Source organism: Elephas maximus, chromosome 10 (assembly GCF_024166365.1).
Source record: "Elephas maximus indicus isolate mEleMax1 chromosome 10, mEleMax1 primary haplotype, whole genome shotgun sequence".
NCBI classification, from domain to species: domain Eukaryota; kingdom Metazoa; phylum Chordata; class Mammalia; order Proboscidea; family Elephantidae; genus Elephas; species Elephas maximus.
Window position 1 is genome coordinate 103,657,364 of NC_064828.1, and position 26,185 is coordinate 103,683,548.

General features: G+C 42.0%; 2 protein-coding genes across 5 annotated transcripts in view; both read left to right on the plus strand.

Moving 5' to 3' along the window:
* Positions 1 to 26,185, plus strand: part of TDP1 (tyrosyl-DNA phosphodiesterase 1) — a 97,503-nt gene that overhangs the window by 17,116 nt on the left and 54,202 nt on the right. For all 4 annotated transcript variants that reach the window (XM_049898922.1, XM_049898921.1, XM_049898923.1 and 1 more), the window contains 7 exons: positions 1,523 to 1,619; positions 5,285 to 5,319; positions 13,059 to 13,151; positions 15,988 to 16,155; positions 16,625 to 16,703; positions 20,674 to 20,859; positions 21,488 to 21,536. In XM_049898922.1, coding sequence (XP_049754879.1) covers positions 1,523 to 1,619; positions 5,285 to 5,319; positions 13,059 to 13,151; positions 15,988 to 16,155; positions 16,625 to 16,703; positions 20,674 to 20,859; positions 21,488 to 21,536 — 707 coding nt within the window. The remainder of the gene's footprint in view (positions 1 to 1,522; positions 1,620 to 5,284; positions 5,320 to 13,058; positions 13,152 to 15,987; positions 16,156 to 16,624; positions 16,704 to 20,673; positions 20,860 to 21,487; positions 21,537 to 26,185) is intronic.
* LOC126084360 (40S ribosomal protein S7-like) lies at positions 24,293 to 24,890 on the plus strand. Its single transcript, XM_049898939.1, has one exon. It carries the CDS (start codon positions 24,310 to 24,312, stop codon positions 24,790 to 24,792), a length of 483 nt encoding a protein of 160 aa, XP_049754896.1. The 5' UTR covers positions 24,293 to 24,309; the 3' UTR covers positions 24,793 to 24,890.

The following is a 26,185-nucleotide window of genomic DNA, read 5'->3' on the forward strand; positions in this document are numbered from 1 at the left end:
AAAAGTCGACGGCCCTTTGGTCTCAGAGACTTTGAAATCAAATGGTCATTCCTTTAGCCTGTTGGCAAGATGGACTACAGCTCCCTCACCTTACTCTCAATTGGATTCTCAGTCCTTATAGTCGGCGGACAGAAGAAATCCCCCTGGTTGTTGCTGAATGTGTCTTGGCAAAGCTGTCAAGAGCATCATACCACAAACAAACAGTTGCCATCAAGTCGACTCTGAAAGACCTAAATGGCAAGTTGAGGTAAAACCCAAAATTTGTATATAGAAAACTTCAGATCATAAGTGTTTACGTGTTATTATATTGTTGCTGCCTTTTTATGATTGTTTACAGAACCCATTGATTTGAAGGAATTGATAAGGACTTCACTTTCTATCAATAATGTTTTATCTTTTAAAAAAAACAAAAACCTGATTTGGCAACATGTCTCCTAGGCTATAGATGCCTTAGTGTTTTAAAATTGTTCTTTCTTTTTTTAATTGTAAATTTCTTTCCAAATAGAAGATGATTAGAGGTACCTGAGTCATAGTTTTATTTTACCTAACAGGTTAGAACAAAGCTATTGGACGTTAGGTACTTAGACGTTAGTACTGAAATGCATTTTTTTTCATGTTTTTTTCATTTGAGTGCTATTCCTTCAAGTAAGGTAGAGAAGCATTCGGCAGGATGCTTGGTGAATGTGGAAGTAGCCTATAAGAATTAAGAATTCTTAAATTAAGAGTTGATTAAAGTGGAGGTGGCCTATAAGATATAAGAATTCCAACTCACGGTTCCTTTGCTTGCTTAATTGCTGGTTGGAAAAAAAAATCCAGTATTTTTGGTATTGGAAGAGCTTGTAAAGATACGTTGATTTCTAAGAATTCTGTCACTTTGAATCAACTGGAAAAGTCTGTGGTTCCCTTAAAAGCCTTTTAAATCTATTTCTGAAGGGTACCTTAATGTTACCTCTTTGGAATTCAAAAATACAGCATTTTCAATGTGCTTTGGGCTCTGTTTCTTTGCTGTCCAGTTGCCTCTCTTACCGAGTCTGTATTTCCTCTGCACGGCCAGCATTGTGGGGCCTGGGGTCCAGTCATCGTCGTTTCTGAGGGTGTAGTGCACAGTAGGAGCCCAGTGACTATCAGCTCAGGAGTACAATGTATCCACTGGAAGTTGACTCCACTGTCCAAAGAAGGAAAGAAAAGAGCGTCATACACTGTCCAGTAATAATTGTATATCTTTTCGTCTGTCTGAATTTAAATACATTCACACGGTGCTAACTATGCATCCTTTTGGACCAGAGAAGATAATTGCTCAAGGACTTTTCTTGAGTCACAACCCCTTCTGTGTTTCAGCAGAGCTGCAGGGCCAGACCACATGGCCCCCGTTATAAAGTTAACTGGTTAGTGAGCACCCTGAGCGCTGCTCTGGGTTATCTCTGTATTCAGTCGTCATAGAGGCCAGAGTGAGCATTCCTGAACCAGACACGAGCCCAACTTCATGAAAGACATATCTTGAAAACTTCTCATCTCTTTTCAGAAATAAACCAATCCTGCTTGTCCATGGCGATAAACGAGAAGCCAAGGCTCACTTACACGCTGAGGCAAAGCCTTATGAAAACATTTCCCTCTGCCAGGTAAGCTACTTACTGCCATTTGAGATCATGCTTAGTCTGAGAGTGAGAAGGAGATTTAGATATTCAGTCCATACATCCATCTAGTGCAGAAAACCTCTCTTTAGCATCACGAAAGACACTTGTCTAGCCTCTCTTTGCTTCAACCTGAGATAACCCATCCCATTTGTGGGTAGCCCTCGTGGTTAGGAAGATTTTTCTTATGTTCACCTGAGAGCTCCCTCTTAACTTCCGTGCATTGGTCCTGATTTTTCCCCAGGAACCACATGAATAAATCTCTTCCTTATTTATGTCGGTGATTTATATATTCAAAGGAGTCTATCCTTCCTCCCCTTTAGCTTTCTCTTTCCATTTCAGGTGTTTACTTGCTTCAGTTGTACTTGATGTAACAAGGATTCTGGATCTTTCCCCAACCTGCTAATACTCCTCTGCTTGCATCTAGTTTGTCACTGTGCCTCCTAAAATCTGGGTTTCAGCACCGAATCGGTCCTCCAGACAGTTTAAAAGCTGTGAAACAGTGTCTGTGAGTGTCCTATGAGGGCCGTGTAAAACTGTTAGCTGATGAGGGGACATTAAATGGACCCATAACAGGTGTGTCTGTAAAGGGATCAAAGCAAAACAGAAAAGGCCAAAAAAAAAAAAAAAAAAGCCTGTTGTCCAGTTTGTTTATTCCTCTAGTTTTGTTCTGATACTTTCCCGACAGAATACCTGGAAATACAATATGATCAGTGATTCTTGAACTTTCTGTGGCCCGTTGCTTTAGACTCCATGTCTGACAGGATCTTTATGTGTGACATTATAAGCAAGAGACAGGCAAAGTGAGGAGAAAAGGAAGGAATTCAGAAGAATTTTTGCATTTATGATTTCCTTCCTGTGGAAATGGTAGCTGTGAAGTGGGTAATGTAATGTCCACCTCTTCCTCTCTTCATTTAGCAGGTGTGACCAGCCCATTCATGGGAAGCCATGATGAAAAGGGCTTTTACAGTCCTTTTCTCTCCTTGCCATTAGCTCAGTGAAATTGGCTCAGTAGAAACTGGATTTCTGCTCTTGAAGTACAGAGACAGGAGCAAATTACAGAGAACCTAGGTTATTTTTCCTTTTCCTTTTCTCCCTCCATATAAGGTATAAGAATGCCAATTCACATTTTATCACTTTTCTTCCAACTATGAGTGTTATCTGTGTGTGTCTGTGTTTAAACAGCTAGAGAGCTTAATCTGACTAGTTTTAAGCATACCTCACAGCACTCCTTCTGGGATCTAACCCACTGCACTTTATGTAGTTGGGGAAAACTTTTTAAAACATTCCTTTTCTTCACCCAACATGTTTGTGGCTCCTGCACCTACGTATGTCTTTGGTCGGCAGGTACCTAAAATTTCATTCTATCGCTTCTGTTTCCAGAATCAGAAGAGATTACACTGCAGTAGGATAACTCCTATCAAACTCACAGTGGACAGAATAAACTGACACCAGAATTCTAAAAAGCAATGATTCGACACATAGAAAGTGTTCCAAACACTAACTACTTAAGACTGACACCTGATGGCGTGCTCCAGGCCAGCCACTAGAGGGCGCAACAAGGTGCTGTCTTCCACACCCTGTGCAAAGAACTGTTCAAAAGCTCCCAGCTCTGGGCTGAGACACAAAAGCATAGTGACCCCATCCTGATTTGTTGAAATAACCTTTAGACTCTGTAAGATGAATTCTTGACTTTTTATAACATGGTACCATTTCAATAGAAAAAAATCTTCTGTAGCTTTACTCTGTTTAGCTGAGGTACGTTAGTTCTAAAATCAGAAGAAGCTGAAACTTGCAATCTGTTCATATGGGGACTGAGGCTGTGTAGTGGTCAAGGGCACAGGCAGGTGAGACTGCCTGGTTCTGTCCCAGCCCTCTGCCTACCGGCGGTGGCATCCTGGGCTCGTCACTTAACCTTCTTAGGCCTGATTTCTTCCTCTTTAAAATGGATTGCTAGCACTGTTCTGCATAGGTTTTATTTGGTGAATTAGCACTTAAAAGCATGCATTAAATATTACCTGTTGCAGTTGCTACCCAACAAATCTCACTGCCATCAAACTGATTCTGACTTTGTCTTTAAGTCCCAGGTCTCTTGACCATTGCCTTTTCTCAGCCAAGCGTCAGTCTTATTCTGACTTTAGAGACTGGACGTACAGTTCCCCACTCTCTCTTCTGTGGCCAGACCACGCAGACACATGCTGGTCTGCGAGCATCCCCAAAGACGGAGTTTAAGCGAATGGCGAACCGGACTGCCCATCTCTGAGCACCCCCAAAGTGGGCTGTGTCTTACTCATTTGTGTATTCTCATTACCCATTACTGCCCCCCACAAACAGTTCACCCATCTCGTGTAGCAGGGCTAGGGGGAAGCGAGGAGTGGTAGTAGTAATAATTGCTGCCATTTGTTGAGTGCTTACCCTGTGCCAGCCCCTTTCTAAGCACTTTACCTACCATTTTCATTTACTCCTAAAACAGCTATCTGAGCTCCGTAGGAGTCCCTGGGTGGCACAGCCAGTTAAGCACATGGCTACTAACTGAAAGGTTGGCAGCTTGACCCAGAGGCACCTCAGAAGAGAGGCCTGGTGATCTGCTTCCAAAAGATTGCAGCCCCTGATAACCCTGTTGAGCAGAGTTCTATCCTGAAAACACATCGGGTCGCTGTGAGTCGGAATCAACTTGACAGCAACCGGTTTGTTTGTTTTTACCCTCATTTTAAAGAGGAAAAAAACCAGGTATACAGAGTTGAAGTATTTTCCAAGTCACACAAAGTTATAAAGATAGGATTTGAGCCCATATACCGCATTCCTAATTGCTAAGGTGTTTTACCATTTTTACTTTAACTTTTCAGTAGCCTACATGGACAAGTGGCATATTAACCGAGGTTTTGCTGTACTGGATGTTAGAAAAAACAATTTTTTTTACTTCTTCATTCACCCCCAATTTGTAAAGGGGCCATTTTGTAATTTAATATATATCTTGCGAATTTAATGTATCTTTTTTATTTTCAACACTTGCTATGTTATCAACATAAGAAAACCCTTTCTTTAACATGAATAGGTTTTTTTTACATTGCTACCACCTTCACTGTTTCTTTTAACTGTGCTCTGAGAACTTTTGGGGGATGTTGATCTCTGTACAAGCCAAGGAAACCCTGGTGGCATAGTGGCTAAGTGCTACGGCTGCTAACCAAAGGGTCAGCAGTTCAAATCTGCCAGGCGCTCCTTGAAAACTACATGGCAGTTCTACTCTGTCACATAGGGTCGCTATGAGTCGGAATCAGCTTGATGGCAACAGGTTTGGAATACAAGCCAAAGATGTAATTTTAAAACTTTGAATAGAGCCTCATTTGTTTTATTAGTTTTTTGACAACTAAAGAAATTAGGTTTCTCATTCCTGATTACTGTAATTAAAAATGCAATCTGTATTGAATCATTCTGGGTAACTTTTTTAAAAAAAGAATCAGTTTTTTCAAAATGCATCTGAATGGATGCTGTTCAAAAGGCTGTCTTGTTGTTCAAGGGCTTGTTCACTAGAGGGCAGTAAGAAGTTAAAAAAAAAAAAAAAGTTGGCCCAGTCTTCTAATTTCCAGTAGATAAGGATATTATTAACTGAGATTTAAAAAAAAAGTAAACGGCATCTTCTTTTTTCATCCTAGGCAAAGTTGGATATTGCATTTGGAACACACCACACGTAAGCAATTTTTATGAAACGGGGGAGGATATGGTTTTGATAGATCAAAGGCTGCTATTGCAGACAGTGCCTTTAGAAGGACTAACGTGATGGTTTTACCGGGGGAATGTAAACTATCGGGAAGGAAGTGGATTAAGTTGTTTTCTAACAGCTTAAGATAAAATACAGAGACTGTGGCTCTCAGTGTGATAGTATGACTCTGCAACTCCACGGGTTTTACCTCTGTTGAGAACATTCCTTCTACCTGATTTAGGGAGGGGGCTGTATTGCAGTTATGTCGTCCTTGTGGTTAGCGATTGCACGCGTGCCTCTCAGGTCAGGTGCCTGCAGATTCTACTCCTTTAAATAGTCCTGTGGTTTTTTTATGGAAATCCCAGTAGCATAGCAGTTAAGTGCTATGGCTGCTAATCATAAGGTTGGCAGTTTGAAACCACTAGGCGCTCCTTGGAAACTCTAGGGGTCCAGTAGGCTCGCTATGAGTCGGAATCGACTCTACAGCAGCGGGTTCGGTTTTTGGTCTTGGGTGATTTTTATAAGATTCCTGAGTTGCATTAAATAGAAATACTGGAAGATCAGCTACATGCTGTGACTGAAACAACACTGTTTTATAAAAAGTTGTCCACTTGAGAGGCTGATTGTAATGCAGCGAATTACTTAATATGGCCCTTTTAGTCAGGCATGGCTTGTGACTCCCATAAAATGATTCAGTGGGACTGTGCAAATAAGGTGCTTGTAGCCCACCAAAGGGATCGGACAGCTTGCTAACAGTGCTGATAAGATGCATGGAACCCCTCTGGGGGTGGGGGGGACCATGCAAATAAAGTGTATAGAACCCTAAGGAGGGGACTGGTCAGTTTGGGCATCCATTAGGCAAAGTAGAGGGTCATCAAAAAAGAGAAAAAACTCTCAACGAAATAGATTGACATAGTGGCTGCAACAATGGGCTCAAGCATAACGACGATTGTGAGGATGGCACAGGACCAGGCAGTGTTTCATTCTGTTGTGCATAGGGTCAGTATGAGTTGGAACAGACTTGACAGTACCTAACAACATCAACAACAGGCTTAAAAAGAGAGCAATTCTCAGAGCAGAAAAGGACCTCTCTACCATCAAGAAAGAAGAACCAGAAATGGAGCCTATCTTTTGGACCTGGAGTCCCTGCGTCAAGAACCTCCTAGACCCAGGAGAGAGAGAGAGAGCTGTAACACCAGAGATGGTGTGAAGCAGCAGCAGAGAAACAGTGGCAGCACAAGACGGCATGGTGGGCCTCCTAGCGCATGGAGCAAGGCAGCGCAGTGGGTATGCCAACCTGCAGAGTGAGAGAGCTGACTGAGTGCCTTCAGGCAGGGGCTTCCTGGCAAAGTGGGGTGCCTCTTGACTCTTATCAGCAGAGCTAAAGAGCTTGGTAACACTTGCCCAATCAGGGCAGAGTCCGGGCCCGAGTAGGATCAAGTGCAGAAGGCTGAGAAGAGGCCTATGTTGAGGGGGCCAAAAAGAGCCTGTCCTCAGGAGGCTGAGAGGAACCTGTCTTCAGGTGATCAAGAGGAGCCCTGTGCAGCTAAGAGGAGCTGAGAGAACTGTCCTGCACTGAAGAAGGGAGACTTGGCCTACATGCTTCCTGAGCCTGATCCCGAGTTGTCACCTATTGACCCTGATCCCAAATTGTAACCTGTTACTTCCCTAATGAACCCCATGTTACAGATTGAATTGTGTCCCTCAAAAATGTGTGTCATTTTGGCTAGGCCATCAATCCCAGTATTCTGTGGTTGTCCTCCATTTTGTGATCTGATGTATTTTATCCTGTGTGTTATAAATCCTCTATGATGTTAATGAGGCAGTGTTAGAGGCAGCTATGTTAATGAGGCAGGACACAATGTACAGCATTAGGTTGTATCTTGAGTCAATCTCTTGGATATAAAAGAGAGAATTGAGCAGAGAGGAGAGGGACCTCATACCACCAAGAAAGATGCGCCAGGAGTGGAGCATGTCCTTTAGACATGGGGTCCCTACACTGAGAAGCTCCTAGACCAGGGGAAGATTGATGACAAGGACCTTCCACCAGAACCGGACAGAGAAAGCCTTCCCTGGAGCTGGTGCCCTGAATTCAGACTTCTAGCCTCTTAAACTGTGAGAGAATAAATTTCTGTTTGCTAAGGCCATCTACTCATGATATTTCTGTTAACGGCAGTGCCAGGTAACTACAACACCCCACAATCGTGATTATAGTCTATGAGTTCTTTGTGGCCATTGCAACAAATTATCGAACCCAGCAGAGAAGTAGAGAATGCCTTGGTAGGGACAGCTGGTGTCAGGTAAAAGGGTTGGAGGTATGTTTGACCTCTACCTCATAGGAATCTGCCTTGGGCTGTTTGTGCTGATTCTCTCCCCTTCCTGAAGTTAGACGAGGTCAGATACCCCCACGCCATTTTTAAACTGATGCCTGTCCCAGCCCAAGACATCTCAGAAATTTCTCTCCTAGAATGACCTTTTGAGATGTCATAAAACACAGGAAAAAATTTTCTGATACTTCCTACTGGACACGTTGCACCCTGATTATCAACTTGACTCTCATTTTACTCAATTTAGTTTTATTGAGTTCTTTCACATAATAAAACCCATTGCCATTGAGTCCATTCTGAGTAGAACTGCCCCATAGGGTTTCCAAGGAGCAGCTGGTGGATTCAAACTGCCAACCTTTTGGTTAGCAGCCAGGCTTTTCACCACAACTCCATCAGGGCCACCTTTCATGTGATAGGTTCTATAAACGAGAAAACGAATAAGACATAGTTTCAGTATTTTTATAAATCACATATCTCTGGAAAGGACTTATCAGACAAATGTGACAGAGCCTTGTCTTCTAGACCAATCGTGGAAGTGGGTAACTTCCTGCTACAGGCGTGGTCATTCAGGTATTTGTTTCTAGGGCAACAAAGGAGGTTCCTGGGGGTGGGGCACGTATATCCTGAGTCACGCGCTGTGACCGCTCTTTTCCGACTTTACGGAGATTTGAAATGAGGTCATTACATTCATCTTACTCTTTGTGTGTTTACAACTAAATTTTACCGGTATGTTTTGAGCAGGAGTTGAGCCATTCTGTAGAGGATACCTATCAACCACACATTACCTGTTTTCAGATCTCCTAAGTGCTGCAGTGTCTACCAGCTGTCCCTAATTGGTAGCTTCAGTCCAACAGAGGATAGAGTTCGAGAATTGTTGAGATTGAAGTCAACCCCCTAACTCAGGTGTAAATTGTTCTTTCTATAGCAGTGAGCTTACAAGATATTAATTTCAGCAGAGGCTACGTGGTGTTATCCAATAGAGGCAGCTCAGCTTCTTAGACTCCCCTGGTTCTGTCACAGGAGACACTGGGGGGTGGAGGCGGGGGTGCTAGTAGTCAACCTGTCCTCCCAGGTAAGGGTAGCACCAAATGGGAGGCTCTCGTTCCTTGCCTTTAGCTGAAACTCTAGCATAAATAACCAGTTCTAAATGACATTGGCAAGCCCTTTCACCCAGATCGAGTGTTGTGATCCTGGGCTTGATTGGCTAGACCACCAGGTTTCTGTGCTGGGCACAGGTTCCCTGCTAATAGTCTGCATTGCGGTGCAGAGTTACACTGCACAGAGGTGCTGGCAGCGAGGGGGAGCCTACGCTGCCATTTATCACCTGTAAAAAAAAAAAAAAAAAAAATTTTTTTTTTTTTTACCCTAACTCCCAGGAGGGGCTGAGGATGGTGGGGGGGTTCCCTTTATTCAGTGCTCTTCAAATATTGTTTGGTCCTTTTCATTTTATGGATCAGGAGTCTGAGGCCCAGAGTAGGGAAGCAAAACAACTTTCCTAGGTCAGTGGTAGAGAGAGAACTAGAACCCATTTATTCTAATTTTTCATTTATTGTTTATTCACTGCAAAGATTCCTTTCATTGTTTCCTTCAGTCTGTCTCACGTCCCCACCCACACCCACACACCCACCCACCCACACACACAGATCAAACCCAACAGAGTTCTTAATCAAGAGTTTTAAAAGACCCAGGGAAGCCATTATACCCTTTCCCAACTACATAATAGCTGTAGTTTACATTTTGGTAAAATGCCAGTTTTTTGTAGAAGATTGAGCTCATGTCTTGAAATTACTTGTGATTGCTCGTTTTAAAATGCATTAAGAATTATTCATTAAATACCTCTTACGTTCTTGAGACACAGCTCTAAGGGATGTGAAGTGCTTTGAGACGATAGCTTTTTATCCTTTGCAGTTTTTAGTCTTGGTGAGAGGGGCAAGACAAACATACAAATTAGAAAAAAGAGAGACTGTAAGGTCCAGCTCACAGCGATGGGACGAAAGCTGCCTGCCCACGTGGGTACGTCAGGTACTCTCCCCAACCCAACAGGGAGCCCAGCGCAGTAAACACGAGGCGGGCAACATTTGAGAGTGCGTTCCTGTTGGCAAACACGTACTGACCACATACTCTGTGTTAATGGTACAGAAGCGCCCAAGACACGGCCCCCATCCCGCATCCCCCAGTCTGTTGTTAGTTACAGTAGACATGCTATTTCCTTGCCTCAGTCCCTCGGTGGTGCAAATGGTTAACATGCTTGGCTACTAACCCAAAAGTTGACGGTTCAAGCCCGCCCAGATGCACCTCCAGAGAAAGTCCTGGTGCTCTACTAAAAACTCAGCCACTGAGAAGCGTAGGGAGCAGAGTGCTGCTCTGAGGCCCGTGGGGTCACCGGGAGCGGGAGTCAACGGGACGCCAGCTGGTGGATACCCATGACCACGGTATGCCGTGGCTTATCTCACGATGTTTGAGAATTCTGAGGCTCTTTCGTTTCCTCCAGAGCCGGGAGCAGAGTCACTTCTCATGACCCTAAGGGGGCGGAGGGGAAAGCTAGAGAAACTGGGTGTTGGATGTCCTGATCTCCCTGGGAGCTGGCGACCGACCACAGGATGGCCACCGTACCTCTTACCGTAACCCGGACTCACACCACACGTCCTTCAGTCCTCCTTTCTCACCAAGACCACCTCTCTGCCACCTCCCAGCTCCTGCCCCAGGTGTGTGAAATGTCACCGCTGCTGGGCGAAGGGAGAGAAGGATCCCAGCGTGCTTGAGATGAACCGGCTCTTCCACTGTCACCCGATTAGACCGCCGTCACCTCTCCCAGCCACATATTCTGCAGTTGTGAGGTGGGAGTGGTGGTATCTTCCCCTCTGGACGGCTGTGAGGATTTAACGTGATAACGTACTGTGGAGCTTCTGGAATGGTGGCTGGCATGTAGGTGCTGCACAGGTGCTACTCTTCTTTCTCCCTTCACAGGAATAGCTTCAGGTTGGGGAAGTTTCCCTTTTGCTGCCCCCATAGCTTAGCAGATAATAAGGCAGGTTAGCATTCTTCTAGGGAAGCCTTATTCCTTGCCCTTTTCTTTAAAAAAAAAAGAAAAAAGTTGTCAAGTCGATTCCAACTCATGGCGACCCCGTGTGTGTCAGTAGAACTGTGCTCCATAGGATATTCAATGACTGATTTTTTGGAAGTAGATCACCAGGCCTTTTCTTCTGAGGCACCTCTGGGCAGACTGAAACCTCCAGTCTTTCAGTTAGAAGCTGAAGAGCATGTTAACCCTTTGCACCACCCAGGAACTCTTGCCCTTTTTTACTCATCTTTGATTGTTACCTTATTAATTCATACCATTTTGTCCATGAAAAGCTTAATAGGGCTCCCCTAAAATTACTTCATAATTCTGTTTGATAGGCTTCACTGACATTAGCGCATGTTTTTCCCAATAATTGATGCCTTGATTAATGGAAATATTTGTAAGACTTGTATCATGAATCCATAACTGGCTTATTCTTAATTACAATCAGCTGCTATTTTGGCAACTCTGTATGTAAATTTGCCCAGCTTTCAGGGAGCACGTTTCATAAATGGAAAGAAGATGGTTAAACAGCTGCCATTTCTCCAACTTTACATTAATTTGCTGTTTGCCAGCTGGGATGAAATTCTCCTTTTGACAAAAGCTGAATATCTCGTTCTCTTTTCTGTTCCCGTATGCTTTGCCATCTCTTTTTAGCCTAACCCCGTCCTGACCCTGTTTTTGTCATGTTTTTGTTTATTTGGAGAGGGCTGGTGGTCTGTTTTTCTCCATATGTGAACTGAGTCTCGTCAGTAAGTGCTAAGTAGCACTTTGGTCTCAATGGAAATGACAAAAGAAGTTGAGACAGAGTTATTGCCTTGAGGAGTGATTTTTTAGTAGAGGAGGAAGAACTTAGATTCCTGAAATAATTAGAACACCATAAAAAAAGAACACCATAGGGAGACCAAAAATCATCAGAGATGACTGTAAAATAAAGCCAGGCCCTGAAGGAGCAATGGGATGTATACTGGAGAGTGTTTTACATGTAGTAGAATGCATTTTTTAATTTCATTCCCACAGCAGCCCCATGAAGTAAACAAGGTAGAGTTGATCCTTCATATTCCAAGTGAAAACCGAGGCGCGGGGATATTGAACGCCTTACGGAGAGTCATGCCACTTCCAAACGACAAAGACTGGAGCTCAAGTCTTCAGACATCCAATAGGAAGCTCTTACTTATACCTCACTCCCTCTCTCACTGAAGTTAAAATAAGAGAAACATGTCTGATGATTGCCTAGGGAATGCCCCGGGGAAACAAGAGGACTTAAACTACGTTTGAATTAATGAAGAGAAAGAAAGCTTACCCAAAGGCTAAATACATACTGGTAACAAATGGGGCATTTGTGGAGTACAAAGAAAAATCAGTCTAATGGAAATGAAGCCCCTTTCAAACTTTCTAACTACAACCAACCGTAAGAAATGCATGTTACGTTTCAGTCAGCTGCACAATACATACCTGGGTGCTGAAACAAAAATTTCATGAGCCAGTACTTAATTTAACTATGTGCAATATGCTCTGATTTTTTGTTTTATTCTATTTCAGTTTTTTTTTTTAATTGCTAGCCACGATTCACCAGTACGTTGTAACCATACTTAGTACTAGACAAGAGGGTTCCCACTGGGATTCATAGTAACATATGGTGCTGAGTAAAGAGCCAGACTGGCCATATGGGGCAAAAGTTTATTTATCACAAAATACTTCAAGCATTTTGGAAAGTTATTTTCTATCACTGAAGCAGACTATTATAATGGTAGTATGTAGAAGATAGGAATATTATAAATGCTAAAAATGTGGGTAATATTGAACATTTTGATCAAAGAGTCTATAGAAGAATCCTGATCAAAAGGGGGGAAATGCAGAACAGAATTTCAGATTCTCATGGACTCCAGTCTTTCTGGAGATGTGGAAGCTGGACGAACTCTTGAAACTACTGCCCTGAGGTCATCTTTAAACTTTAAACCAAAAATATCCCCTGAAGTCATCTTAAAACCACACAGTAGTTAAGCTTAACTGGTTTAACATGGGATCAAAGTGACAACAGCAACTTGGAAAGTTAGATAGAAACCTTAGGGGGCAGTGAGCTTATGTTAATGTGGGAGGAACAACTCAGAAAAAGAAGGTAAGAATGGGTGCACAGCTCAACGTAATCAGTGTCGTTGAATTGTACATTAATAGACAGTTGAATTGCCATATGTTTTTGCTGTGTATATTCTCAACAACAAAATAAAAATGGAAAACAATGTAGGTCATGTAACAGTTGAAAGAATTCCTTTAGCCATTACGGTTGCAGCAGGTAGGAAAGCACTGCGAATGTCTTTGATCCTCTCTCTGTTTTACAGCAAGATGATGCTCCTGCTCTATGAAGAAGGCCTCCGAGTTGTCATCCACACGGCCAACCTCATCCATGCCGACTGGCACCAGAAAACTCAGGGGTACGTGGGCTTCGGTTCATGCAATGGCAGTCATGTGTGCCGAGAGAGGCCAAAAGCCAGAACACTCGATCTCCTTTTTTTCTATCTTTTAATTGTAAAAATAACACACACCATAGAAAAAGAGATATATGCAGAAAAAGTTTGTATTCTGCTAATCTCACGCAGAGCCCCGGCAGCACAGTGGTTAAGAGCGCAGGCTATTAACCAAAGGTTGGCAGTTTGAATCCACCAGCCACTCCTTGGAAACCCTACAGGGCAGTTCTACTCTGTCCTTTAGGGTCACTGGGCATCGGAATCGACTAGACGGCAGTGGGCAATGGGGGCAAACTCTCCCCCAGCTCCACTCCCTTGAGGTAACCAGTGTTAACTATCTGATACATAATTATCCACAACTATATACATGTAAACGTATGTAAATATGTTTATACGTGGGTTTAAGGAGCGTTGGTGGTGACATGGTTAAGCACCCGGCTGCTGGCTGAAAGGTTGGCAGTTGGAACCCACCCAGCGGCTCCATGAGAGAAAGACCTGTGGTGATCTGCCTCCGTAAGATTACAGCCTAGAAAACCCTGTGAGGTAGTTCTACTCTGTCACAAGGGGTCGCTGTGAGTCGAAATTGACTCGGTGGCACCTCACAACGACATATGTGGGTTTATAAATGAGTTACATGCTTTATGCTCCCACAGAGTTTGTCCTCAACTAGGCAGCTATGCCTTTGCTCTGAGAGCTTCTTAGCCAAATTTTGTCCCTCCTGAACTGCAGGGTTGGGTTTTGGGACTCAATGTAGCTTTGTGGAAAAGTTCATTTAAATGAATACAGCTTGTTCTTAGGCAAATGGTAATTAATGTAACTAAAGGAATTTGTTGGCCCTCAGCCTTATGGCCCCAAGGAATCCTAGCCAGGGCGCCCCCTCGTTCTGGAGTTGTAAGCTTGAGCTCCTACAGGCATGAGTGCTTCCTTGTGCTTCTTTGGAGTGGCTACTGTGAGAGAAGGGATTAGGGGAATGGTTCAGGTGTCACTTTTTATCCTTTATTTGAACATGTTTTTAATTTAGATTTTATTTATTTATTGAACAGTTATTACATTTATATGATTCAAAACTCAAAGTACCAAGGGCATGAAATCTTTCTTTACCTTCCCTCCCTCAGCCACCCAGGTGTAGAGTAGTATTATCTCAGGGTCAATCCTGTATTCTACACTCTGATAAATTTTGTAGTTTCAAGTTGCGGGCTGTGGTAATTTTTTAAAACTATTAAAGGAGTTATTTTGTATAAGCTCACTCACTGACCTAATGATTGGTCTACCACGGCTCTACTGGCCCTTTTCTGCTGTACAAGGATGTTTGTCATCCTTTTCACCCTGCCTCTTAATCCACCGGTTAATTTCTCCCTTTAAAAATTATTTGGTCTGCCATGATAATTTTCTCATCATCTTATTTTGTGACTGCTCAAAGCACCTCATACCTCAGTATCCTACCTTAGTAAGTTCAAGTATCATCCATCATGTTCTTTATCCAAATCACTATCATGAGCGAATATCCAGGAGGAACCTCGGAGCATGGGACTCTGAGTTGTTAGTACGTGGAAAGACCTTCAACACCGACACAGTCATTTCACAGGTGAAGAGGCAGAGGCCCAGAGACATCATTTGACCTGCCCAAATTGGCACAGCCAGTTAGAGGGCAGATCTGTGTCCCCACTCTTGTCACACTGCATTACCACCTGTGCAAGGGGTCTCCTTACCTGGGAAGGGAGAGTATGACATGCCACCCTACTAGAAATAGAGTTCAGAAGACATAGCTAGGAGTCCTTGTAGTGCTGGATGCTTCCTGCCCAGGTGGCCTTTATCCCACCAGCCCCAAAGGGCAGAACTGCTGAGAGAAGTAGCCCTAGAAGGGGAAGGAGGCAGTAACAGCTAGTACTTTCTGAGTGTTTCTGTGTTTCTTGCTCATTCATTACCTTTCGTGGGTCGTCATAACAGCCCAGCGAGGTAGGACTGTCAACCCAACTTTATCCTTGAGGAAACTGAAGCCCAGAGGTGTGACACCATCCCTTTTGCAGTTCATGGATGGATTGGGTTTAGATATGGTTGCTTCCCATTTGTGGTTACAGTGTAGAAGTTTTGGCGAAGTGCAGCTGTTTTCCTTTGGAAGAAAAAGAATTGGTAAAATGAAAGATGTCTTTGTTTTAATGTCGTCTTACTGAATTGTTTGAAAGTTTGAGATTAATTTTAACATAATCTCATCAAATGTACTGTATACTCATTACTGACACCAAAAAGAATAGGATATGAAAATACCTCAAACTGCTGTAGCATATGTGCCATGAAAATGAGCTTGTTTATTGAAAACAGATTTGCACATACATTTTTCTTACTACAGATAACATTTGATTGTTTTTCATTTGGCTAAAGAACTACATTGGCATAAGTGTGAGCAAAAGCTTGCTGGTGTGGATTTGTTATAACAAGCAGGAGTAGCACTCTTGACTGTTCTCATCAAGTCTTAGAAAGCAGTAGAGAAGTATGGTGATAAGGAGGAATAAAAAGGGTGTGGATGAATGAGAGGGCATATGGCGAGATGTGACGTAGAGATAAGCAGAGGCAGACCTTGCTGGGTCTTGACGTCATGATGAAGCACTGAAAAATTATTCTAAATGTGATGGGAAGCCATTGAGTGGAGTGATTGGATTTACCTCTTCTAAAGATGACTCTACTTCCTGTGCAGAGATACCTAGTGAGAATTCGCCTCTTCCTCAGCACAAATGTGTAATCAATGCAGAGATGTCATTGTGATCGGTTATGTTCCTTGATGTTAAAGAGTTTTTTTCCCCCCCAGAATATGGTTGAGCCCCTTGTACCCACGAATTGTTCACGGAACTCACGGACCTGGAGAGTCACCGACACATTTTAAAGCCGACCTCGTCAGTTACTTGATGGCTTACAACGCTCCTCCTCTCAAGGGGTGGATAGACACCATCCAGGAGCACGATCTTTCGGAAACAAAGTACGTGCTGCCTTATCAACTTGAGGTGCTCATGATAGGTTAATACCTTGAGAGCCACAGGAGCTCTGGGATGCAGGGGACATGGAAAGAGATGGTGTGATAGTTGGCAGCATTTCCCGGGTGATGAGGCAATGGGAGCAGATTCTGTCACTAGCCACATCGTCTGGTTCTCAGGCATTAAATCGAGGCCAGTCAATCTTTCTTCTTACCTTAAGCCTCCCACTGGAGTACTCGTAAAATCCACATGTTTTGCCTGGTACCTTACACCTCGTAGGTGTTCCACCGTTTGTTGTTCTGCATGAAAAATGATGTTGAGTATCAGTTATTAGAGTCAGAGGGGTGTCATGAGAAAATAGGTGGGCATTTAAAACATTTCATGATTGTATTACACTTCTCATGTGTATTTTGTGATGTTTAGGTGCCCAAATCACATCATTATATTCTATAACTTCTGTTTTATATTTTTTAGTGTTTACCTCATTGGATCAACCCCAGGACGCTTTCAAGGAGATCAGAAAGATAATTGGGGACATTTTAGACTTAGGAAGGTAACAGAACTTTTCCCTTTTTTTTCCTTTGATGTATGTTCTCAGCATCGTTTTTTCTCTCACACAGTTCTGAGTGAATAGCAGGCACGTGACAAATTGATTGTTTAACTGTAGGTTTCAGTACTTACTTGCCTTTTAGTATTTGTTTTGCCTCTTTTGTAGGTGCAGAGTAGATGTTGTGAATGGCATAAATATATGGACTTTTCGTGTTGGTATTTTTTGAAATGAAGAGAATTACAGGCTCCCCCTCGTATGAGAAGTATTTGTAGCTGTTGACTGTTCAGCCTTTTCAGGGTTTTTAATTTACGAATTCGACAAAGAACTGAAAACATTTTGGGTAAAGACTATAACTGAGCTGCAGTGTATTTTGTTTTCTAAACCAGTGCCCTTAAGAGACTCGTAATTACAAAAATGACACCTGCTGCTGGCATAAAAAATGAACAAACAAAAGTCTTTAACAAAATAGAGTAGCAAGTAAGTTGAAGATTAAAGTTGTCTTAGTCTCTCTTGAGGAGACTATTAACTGTCTTTAATAAATTCCCTAGAACTGTTTACCGTCTTTAATTTCCTAAAGTGGCTTTTAAAAGCCCTCTTCCTCATTCCCTAAATTGTTGTGTAAGAATTCCCCTTAGTAAAACTTTTTCATTTAATTTTCTTCTTTGAAGTGGGGCCACAGCTGAAAGCAGGCAAGATCTTAAAGAGTTTTGTTTCTTAACCTACAGAGGGAGTGACGCTCAGAGGCCACTTGGGCAGCGTTGGAAGGAGTCACCCATGCCTGGCTCCAAACCCTACCCGTTACTTATGTCAGGCAGCCCTGGCTTGTTCCTAACCTGCCTGTCTCGTCATCCCTAAAGTGTGCATAATCAGTGGTAGTCTCCTACCATTGTGCAATTACACACAGAATTGCAGAAGGATTAAATAAAGCAAAATAGTGCAAGGCGCATGAAGTGTCCAGAAGCATTAGTAGCTATTTGTGAGTTAGACGAATGGTTTAGTGAGGCTAGATACTAGCACGTGGTGTGTATCTCCACAATTATTCTGAGAATTGAATAGCATCTTAGAGATTTCACACCAGTTTTCACACGAAGTAGCTCATGGTGCGTCACAGCTACCTTCCTGGGAGGGCAGGGCGGGGAACCAGGTTCCCATCTCACAGGTGTGTCAGTGGAAGCACAGAGACTTGTCCAGCGTCATGCAGCCCATTGGTGGCTGAGCACCAGAATCAGAGACGGGGCTCGTAGTTGTCAGTTCGGTTCTGCTTCTACACCGTGCCGAATCCAGGGTGGAAGTAAAGAATTACTTGGGCTTTTTGATAAGTGTGCATGTAAATATAAATGCCGAAGATGTGTTAAGGAAGATAATGCATGTTAAAATAATATATCATTCCAGACCTGAGCTCTATTGGGGCAGGAGCTGTGGCTTACTTGGCATCTCCAGCCTGTAGGTAGACGCTCGATATGTGTTTGTTGAGTGAGTTGTTAGTGGTAGTAACTAAGAGTAATATGTTATGACATTCCTTTTGGGGGACTTGATACACACATTTTGTCAACGTCATGCCTCTTGTTGTATAGTGTAATTCAACACATACCAACCGATTCTTAGGAATAGCTAACAGTTATTGTATCCTGGTCAAAGTGCTTTACATGTATTATTTAATGGAACACTAACTTAAGCTCTATGACGTGGGAGGCATTATCCTTATGACAACACTGAGTCATACACAGTAATTATCCAATTACTTAACTAAGTAATTATCCAAGGTCACACAGTTAGAAATGGTATAGAGTCCAAATTTGAACCTAAGCAGGGTGACTACTACCTAAAGCAAATAGATGTGTTTGGTTTGTTTCTCATAGTCACCCAAGACATGACTTTTTTTTTTTAATGGAAAAATTTCAAACATAGCCAAAAGATTAGTATGAATCCCATTTCAGAAGTTACTGACCCAGCCCCAGGTAACTACTAATCTATTTTATGTCTGTGTGGATTTGCCTATTCTGGACTTTCCGTATGAATGGAATCATACAGTGTGTGGTCTTTTGTGTCTCTTCTCTTTCACTTAGCATGATGTGTTCATGGTTCATCTGTGTTGTAGAGTGTACGAGTACGTCACTCCTTTTTATTGCCAAATAATATTCCACTGTATCTACCTTTTGTTTATCCGCTCATCAATTGATGCATATTTGTGTTACTTCTACTTTGGGACTATTATGAATAACACTTCCATAAACAAAGTTTTAGTTTGGGCATCTGTTTTCATTTCTCTTGGGTATATACCTAGGAGTGGAATTGCTGGGTCATAGGATAACTCTTTGTTTAATCTTTTGAGGAAGTGCCAAACTGGTTTCCAAAGTGTCTGTACGATTTTACATTCCCACCAGCAATGTTTGAAGGTTCCAATTTCTCCACCTCCTCACCAACACTTGTTATTGTCCACGTTTTTTATTATCTCCATCTCTGTGGCTGTGAAGTGATACTTCATTGTGGTTTCAGTTTGAACTTCCCTGACAGCCAATGATTGAGCAGAGCATCTTTTCATGTGCCTTATGGTCGCTATGAGTCGGAGTCGACTCAACAGCAGTGAGGGTGGGTTATGACTATTTATAAATCTTTGAAGAAATATCTGTTCAGATCCTTTGCCCGTTTTTAAATTGGGTTATTTTATTATTGAGGTGTGAAAGTTCTTTACATAGTCTATACGTTAGTCTCTTATCAGTTAATATTTTTAAATATAAGCAAGCACATTCATATTCTTAATTTCTCTTCTTTCTTTGATAAATTATGGCATGCTATACAGTTTTTTTCCATCTTGCTCTTTTTTTTGGGTTTGTTTTAACTCAGCAATATAGCCTATCATTCTGTGGTTACACGGTGTTCCGTCGTGTAGATGTGCTATACTTTATACAGTCTGTCCCCTATTGGTGAATATTTGGGTTGTTTGTAATCTTTTGCTATTTCAGATAATGTCAGAGTGAAGACAGCCTTGTGTCTCTTTGTATTTTTCCATTACAGTGTTACGATACGTTCTGAGACATGAGATTGCAGAGTCAAGGTATAAACGCACACGTAATTTGGTTAGATGTTGCCACATTCCCCTGTACAGAGATCGTTCCGTCTTGCCTTTCCTCCAGCAATGTGCTGGAGTGCCTGTTAGTCCACAGTTTGTCCCATTTTTAGATTTTTGCCAACTCTGGTGAAAAATGACATCTCACTGTAGTTTTAATTGATTTATGAGTGTAATTAAGCATTTTTTCTACATTTAAGGGCCATTTTTTTCTGTCAGCTGTTTATATCTCCTAAGATATGACTTTGACATGTAATATCACTTTCATTTTAAAGTAGAAATTTTTTTTCCAAGTAATATCTGAATTGCATTTTCAGCCTTGTGTTAAGTATCAAACAAAGCAGAAAGTGCAGACCAGTGTTGTGCAGGGCTTTAGGTGATATGCGTCTGTGTGTAAATAGATGCTGTTTTATTTTCAGACCATTGCTGCTACCTAAGCCCAGGCATCAAGCTCAGAATATTAAAACCCTTTTAAATGCTAGGAGTCAAACCACACAATGGACTGATGTTCTAGGCATGTTAAATAATTATGATTACAAGGCAAAAATCTTATTTCCTGAGGCCGATTGGTGCTTTATCTGCCATTTTTACCAAAATGGATCTTTGCGTGTGTGTGTGTGTGTGTGTGTGTATGTGTGTGTTCGCTTGTTGTATGAATCCAAGAATTTTGAAAGAGGAAAACTTCTCTAGTCCACTTACTCTGTTAAAATATTTTTAATATTTAAAAAAATATATTTCCCAAAGAGGTCAACAATGTATATGTGGGTGTGAAATTGATCACAAGCATTTTAAGCGTTTCCCTGTTAGCTTTGCATTTCAAGGGCAGAACACCAGGTTTTCGGTTATTACAGCCTTCCTGGCCACGTTGTTGGAGTAATGAGAGCATGCACTTCTGTTCTTTTGCAGCTCCTGAGAGAACACACCTCACCCATCCCTAAAGCAGAGGCTTGGCCCATAGTAGGTCAGTTTTCAAGCATCGGCTCCATGGGGACCGACGAATCAAAATGGTTATGTTCTGAGTTTAAAGAGAGTCTGCTGACACTGGGGAAGGACGGCAGGACTCTAGGAAAAAGCACCGCTCCCCTTCATCTGGTGAGTGCCCTGCCCCTTGAGTTAACTTATTTTTGTTTGGTAGTCTGCGAGGAGGATTGAACATCAGCCCTCTTTGTGATGGAGATATGTTTTAGTCAGTGATTTGGGATGGAAGTGGCCGTACATTAGCATCATCATATGTAATCAAGTGGCCTTGAACTCAGCTGGTGCTGAGAGCTGGCTGGTCTTTTAAAGAGCAGCTCCATTTCGGCCACAGACTAGCCTGCTCACTTCCATTCCTTTTTCCTGCTTGTCAGGCCCAGGAAAAAAAATAATACAACATTGCAGCAGAATTACAAGTGTTATTCATTATTTAGAAACCTGTGGATTAATAATTTGGCATTCGGTTCAGTGTTAATTTGGCATTTCAGAGGAAAAATCTAATCAAATCAAAGTGCATTTTTTTTCATCAAATATATACACTTCCTGTAGTTTCAGTACTAGAAGTTTGGTTTTCTTTTCAGTTAAGACAGAAACTTGTTAAGCACGTTTTAAATCTCATTTTCTAAGTTTTTAAAACAAGTGTTTTTAATTGAAATTTTCATTTTCCTAAAAACAAATCATTCCTCTTAAATCGTTTCTTTAACATGGTACATTGCAGAACTTACTGGTTTCTTCTTCTTTTTAGATCTATCCTTCAGTGGAAAATGTGCGGACAAGCTTAGAAGGATATCCTGGTAATTGTTGGGGAGACCGTCTCAGGAGTATTTTTTGCATATATTCTATAAATACCCCGATAAACTTTCTAAAATAAGTGATAAGAATGCCCTCCCCCTTGAGATGAGAAAAGTATTGGTTAGAAATTTGGAAATGGTTTTCTTAACTGGATGAAATAAGTAATTTTGGGCCCTGCGGTGTTCCAAAGATGATCCTGCACAGTTGAGTAGTCTGGGTGTGTCATTTAATCCTCACAGTAACCCACTGCAGGATTGTTCTTCACGTTTTTACCCATAAGGCTGCCCTCGACAACCAGTAGGTAGGTTGTCCAGATAAAATCAGGAGCTTCCCCCTGTGAATCAGTGCCTTTCAGAGCGTAACTAAAATACCTTTCTCGGATACTCTCCGCATTCTCCTGCCTTCCCTCCACCCTCCTCAAGCGAAGGAACTATGTCTGAGGTACTATGTGCTTCTTCCAAATTTGAATCTTGGATACAGATATATTTAAAGTCCTGAACTTATGCTTAATGTTGTTGTTGTTGTTGTTAGGTGCCATCAAGTCAGTTCCAACTCATAGCGACACGACATACAGTAGAACAAAACACTGCCCAGTCCTGCACCATCCTCACAGACCTTGCTGTATCTGAGCCCATTGTTGCAGCCCCCGTGTCAGTCCATCTCATTGAGGTTCTTCCTTTTTTTCATTGACTCTCTACTTTACCAAGCATGATGTCCTTCTCCAGGGACGGGTCCTTCCTGATAACACATCCGGAGTATGTGAGAGAAATCTCATCAAACTCACTTCTAAGGAGCATTCTGGCTGTACTACTTCCAAGACAGATTTGTTTGTTCTTCTGGCAGTCCGTGGTTTATTCAGTATTCTTCACTAACACCATAATTCAAAGGCATCAATTCTTTAATCTTCCTTATTCATTGTCCAGCTTTTGCGTGTGTGTGAGGCAATTGAAAATACCGTGGCTTGGGTCAGAATCAACTTAGTCCTCAAAGTGACATCTTTGCTCTTTAACACTTTGAAGAGGTCTTTTGCAGCATTTTTGCTCGATGCAATACTTCTTTCAATTTCTTTTTTTTTTATTGTACTTTAGATAAAGGTTTACAGAACAAACTAGCTTCTTGTTAAACAATACGCATATTGTTTTATGACATTGGTTAACAACTCCGTGACATGTCAGTGCTCTCCCTTCTCAACGTTGGGTTCGCTATTTCCAGTTTTCCTGTCACCTCCTACCTTCTAGTCCTTGTCCCTGGGCTGGTGTGCCCCTTTAGTCTCATTTTGTCCTATGGCTCTGTCTAATCTTAGGCTAAACGGTGAACTGCCAAAGTGACTTCATTGCTGAGCTAAAAGGGTGTCGGGGGTCCATACTTTCAGGGTTTCTCCAGTCTTAGTGAAGCCAGTAAGTCTGGTCTATTTTTTTGAGTTAGAGTTTTGTTCAACATTTTTCTCCAGCTTTGTCCAAGACCTTCTATTGTGATCCGTGTCAGAGCAGTTACTGGTGGTAGCCAGGCACCATCTAATTGTACTGGACTCAGTCTGGTAGAGGCTGTGGTAGTTGTTGTCTATAAGTCCTTTGCGCTAATCTTTCCCTTGTGTCTTTCGTTGTCTTCATTTTCCCTTGCTCCCAAAGGGTTGAGACCAGTGGAGTATCTTAGATGGCCACTCACAGGCTTTTAAGACCCCAGATACTACTAAACCAAAGTAGAATGTGGAACATTTTCTTTATAAACTATGTTATGCCAGTTGAGCTAGATGTTCCCTGAGACCATGGTCCCCACAGCCCTCAGCCCAGTAATTCAGTCCCTGAGGGAGTTTGGATTTGTCCATGGAGCTTCCGTGACCTTACCCTGAACAAGTTGTGCTGGCTTCCCCAGTATTGTGTACTGTCTTACCCTTCCCACCAAAGTTACCACTTACCTATTGTCTTATTTAGTGTTTTTCCATCCCCACCCCTCCCCTCCCTCATGACCAATCAAAGATTGTTTCTTTTTGTGTGTAAACTTTTCATGAGTTTTTATAGTAGTGGTCTCATACAATATTTGTCCCTTTGTGATTGACTTCTTTCACTCAGCATAATGTCCTCCAGATTCAACCATGTTGTATGATGCTTCGCGGATTCATCATTCTTTATTGTTGCATAATACTCCATCGTGTTTATGTACCACAGTTTGTTTATCCACTCATCTGTTGATGGGCATCTAGGTTGTTTCCATCATTTTGCTATTGTGAACAATGCTGCAGTGAACATGGGTGTGCATGTCTATTCGTATGATAGCTCTTATTTCCCTAGGATATATTTCTAGGACCAGGATTGCTGGATCATATGGTATTTCCATTTCTAGCTTTCTAAGGAAGCATCATATTGTTTTCTAAAATGGTTGTACCATTTTGCATTCCCACCAGCAGTGCATAAGAGTTCCAGTCTCCCCAGAGCCTCTCCGACATTTGTTATTTTCTGTTTTTTTTTTATTCTTGCCAGTAATGCTGGGTAAGATGGTATCTCATTGTGGTTTTGATTTGCGTTTCTCTAATGGCTAGTGATCGTGAGCATTTCCTCATGTGTCTGTTATCGGCTTGAATATCTTCTCTGTTGAAGTGTCTGTTCATTTCCTTTCCCCATTTTTTAATTGGATTATTTGTCTTTCTGTTGTAGAGGTGTTGGATTTTCCTGTAGATTTTAGAGATTAGAACTTTGTTGGATTTGTCATAGCCAAAAATTTTTTTCCGGCCTTCCTATGCTGGCCCTCAGCAAGGAAAAGGCCGTGCTCAGTTCAAGCATGAAGATTGTCAAGCCCAATGGCGAAAAGCCGGATGAATTCGAGTCTGGCATTTTTCAAGCGCTGCTTGAACTGGAGATGAACTTGGACTTAAAGGCTCAGTTGAGGGAGCTGAATATAACCGCAGCCAAGGAAATTGAAGTTGGTGGTGGCAGGAAAGCTATTATAATCTTTGTTCCCGTTCCTCAACTGAAGTCTTTCCAGAAAATCCAAGTCAGGCTAGTACACGAACTGGAGAAAAAGTTCAGTGGAAAGCATGTTGTCTTTATTGCTCAGAGGAGAATTCTGCCTAAACCAACTCGAAAAAGTCATACAAAAAATAAGCAGAAGCGTCCCAGGAGCCGTACTCTGACAGCCATACGTGATGCAATCCTTGAAGACTTGGTCTTCCCAAGTGAGATTGTGTGCAAGAGAATCCATGTAAAACTGGACGGCAGCCGGCTTATCAAAGTGCATTTGGACAAGCACAGCAGACCAATGTAGAACACAAGGTTGAAACTTTTTCTGGTGTGTATAAGAAGCTCACGGGCAAGGATGTTAATTTTGAATTCCCAGAGTTTCAATTGTAAGAAAAAAAAAAAATGACTAAATAAAGAACCATTCACGGTAAAAAAAAATGTTTTTTCCCAGTCTGTAGGCTCTCTTTTTACTCTTTTGGTGAAGTCTTTTGATGACCATTAAGTGTTTAGTTTTTAGAAGATCCCAGTTATCTAGCTTATCTTCTGGAGTTTGTATGTTGTTAGTTATGGTTTATATCCTGTTAATACCATGTATTAGGTCTCTAGTATTGATCTAGTGTTCTTCTATGATGTTTACATTTTTTGGTTTTATATTTAGGGCTTTGATCCATTTTGAATTAGTTGTTGTGTATGGTGTGAGGTATGGGTCCTCTTTAATTTTTTTGCAGATGGACATCCAGTTTTGCTGATACCATTCATTAAAAAAACTGTCTATTCGCCATCTGATGGACTTTGGATCCTTGTCGAGGATTGGATGTCTTTAGGTGGATGGATTTATATCTGAGTTCTTGATTCTGTTCCATTGGTCAAGGTATCTGCTGTTGTACCAGTACCAGGCTGTTTTGACTATCGTAGCTGTAGAGATGGCCCTGAGATCAAGTAGTGCGAGCCCTCCTACTTCATTCTTCAATAGTGCTTTCCTTCTCTGGGGCCTCTTCCCTTTCCATATAAAGTTAATGATTGTTTTTTCCATCTCTTTAAAGAACGCTGTTGGTAAAACTTCGTTGACCGCTGCTTCCGTGGATGTTGATTGTGGATCCAAGTCAAATGAAATCCTTGACAACTTCAGTCTTTTCTCCGTTTATCGTGATGTTGCTTATTGGTTGAGTTGCGAGGATTTTTGTTTTCTTCATGTTGAGGTATAATCCTTATTGAAAACTGTAGTCTTTGATCTTCATCAGTAAGTGCTTCAAGTCTTCTTCCCTGTCCACAAGCGAGGTTGTGTCATTTCATATAAAAAAACAGCCAAACCCACTGGTTGCTGTAGAGTCGATTCCAACTCATAGCCACCCCATAGGACAGAGTAGAACTGCCCAATAGGGTTTCCAAGGAGCGGCTGCTGGATTTGAACTGCCAGCCTTCTGGTTAGCAGCCTGAGCTCTTAACCACTGTGCCACCAGGGCTCCCATCTGCATGTAACAGGTTGTTAGTGAGTCTTCCTCCAATCCCGATGCTTCATGTTGAGATGAAACTTCTGTTATAACTGAGTGGATATGTCTGCTCTTTCTAGGGCTTCGCCTGTAAATGCTTAAGATTATTTTATAAACATCTTTTGGCCTTGTCCTCTCTTTCCCTTATGCCAGTACTGGACACTAGACATCTATTTGGAAATAAGCAGTGGCCCAGATAATGCAGTC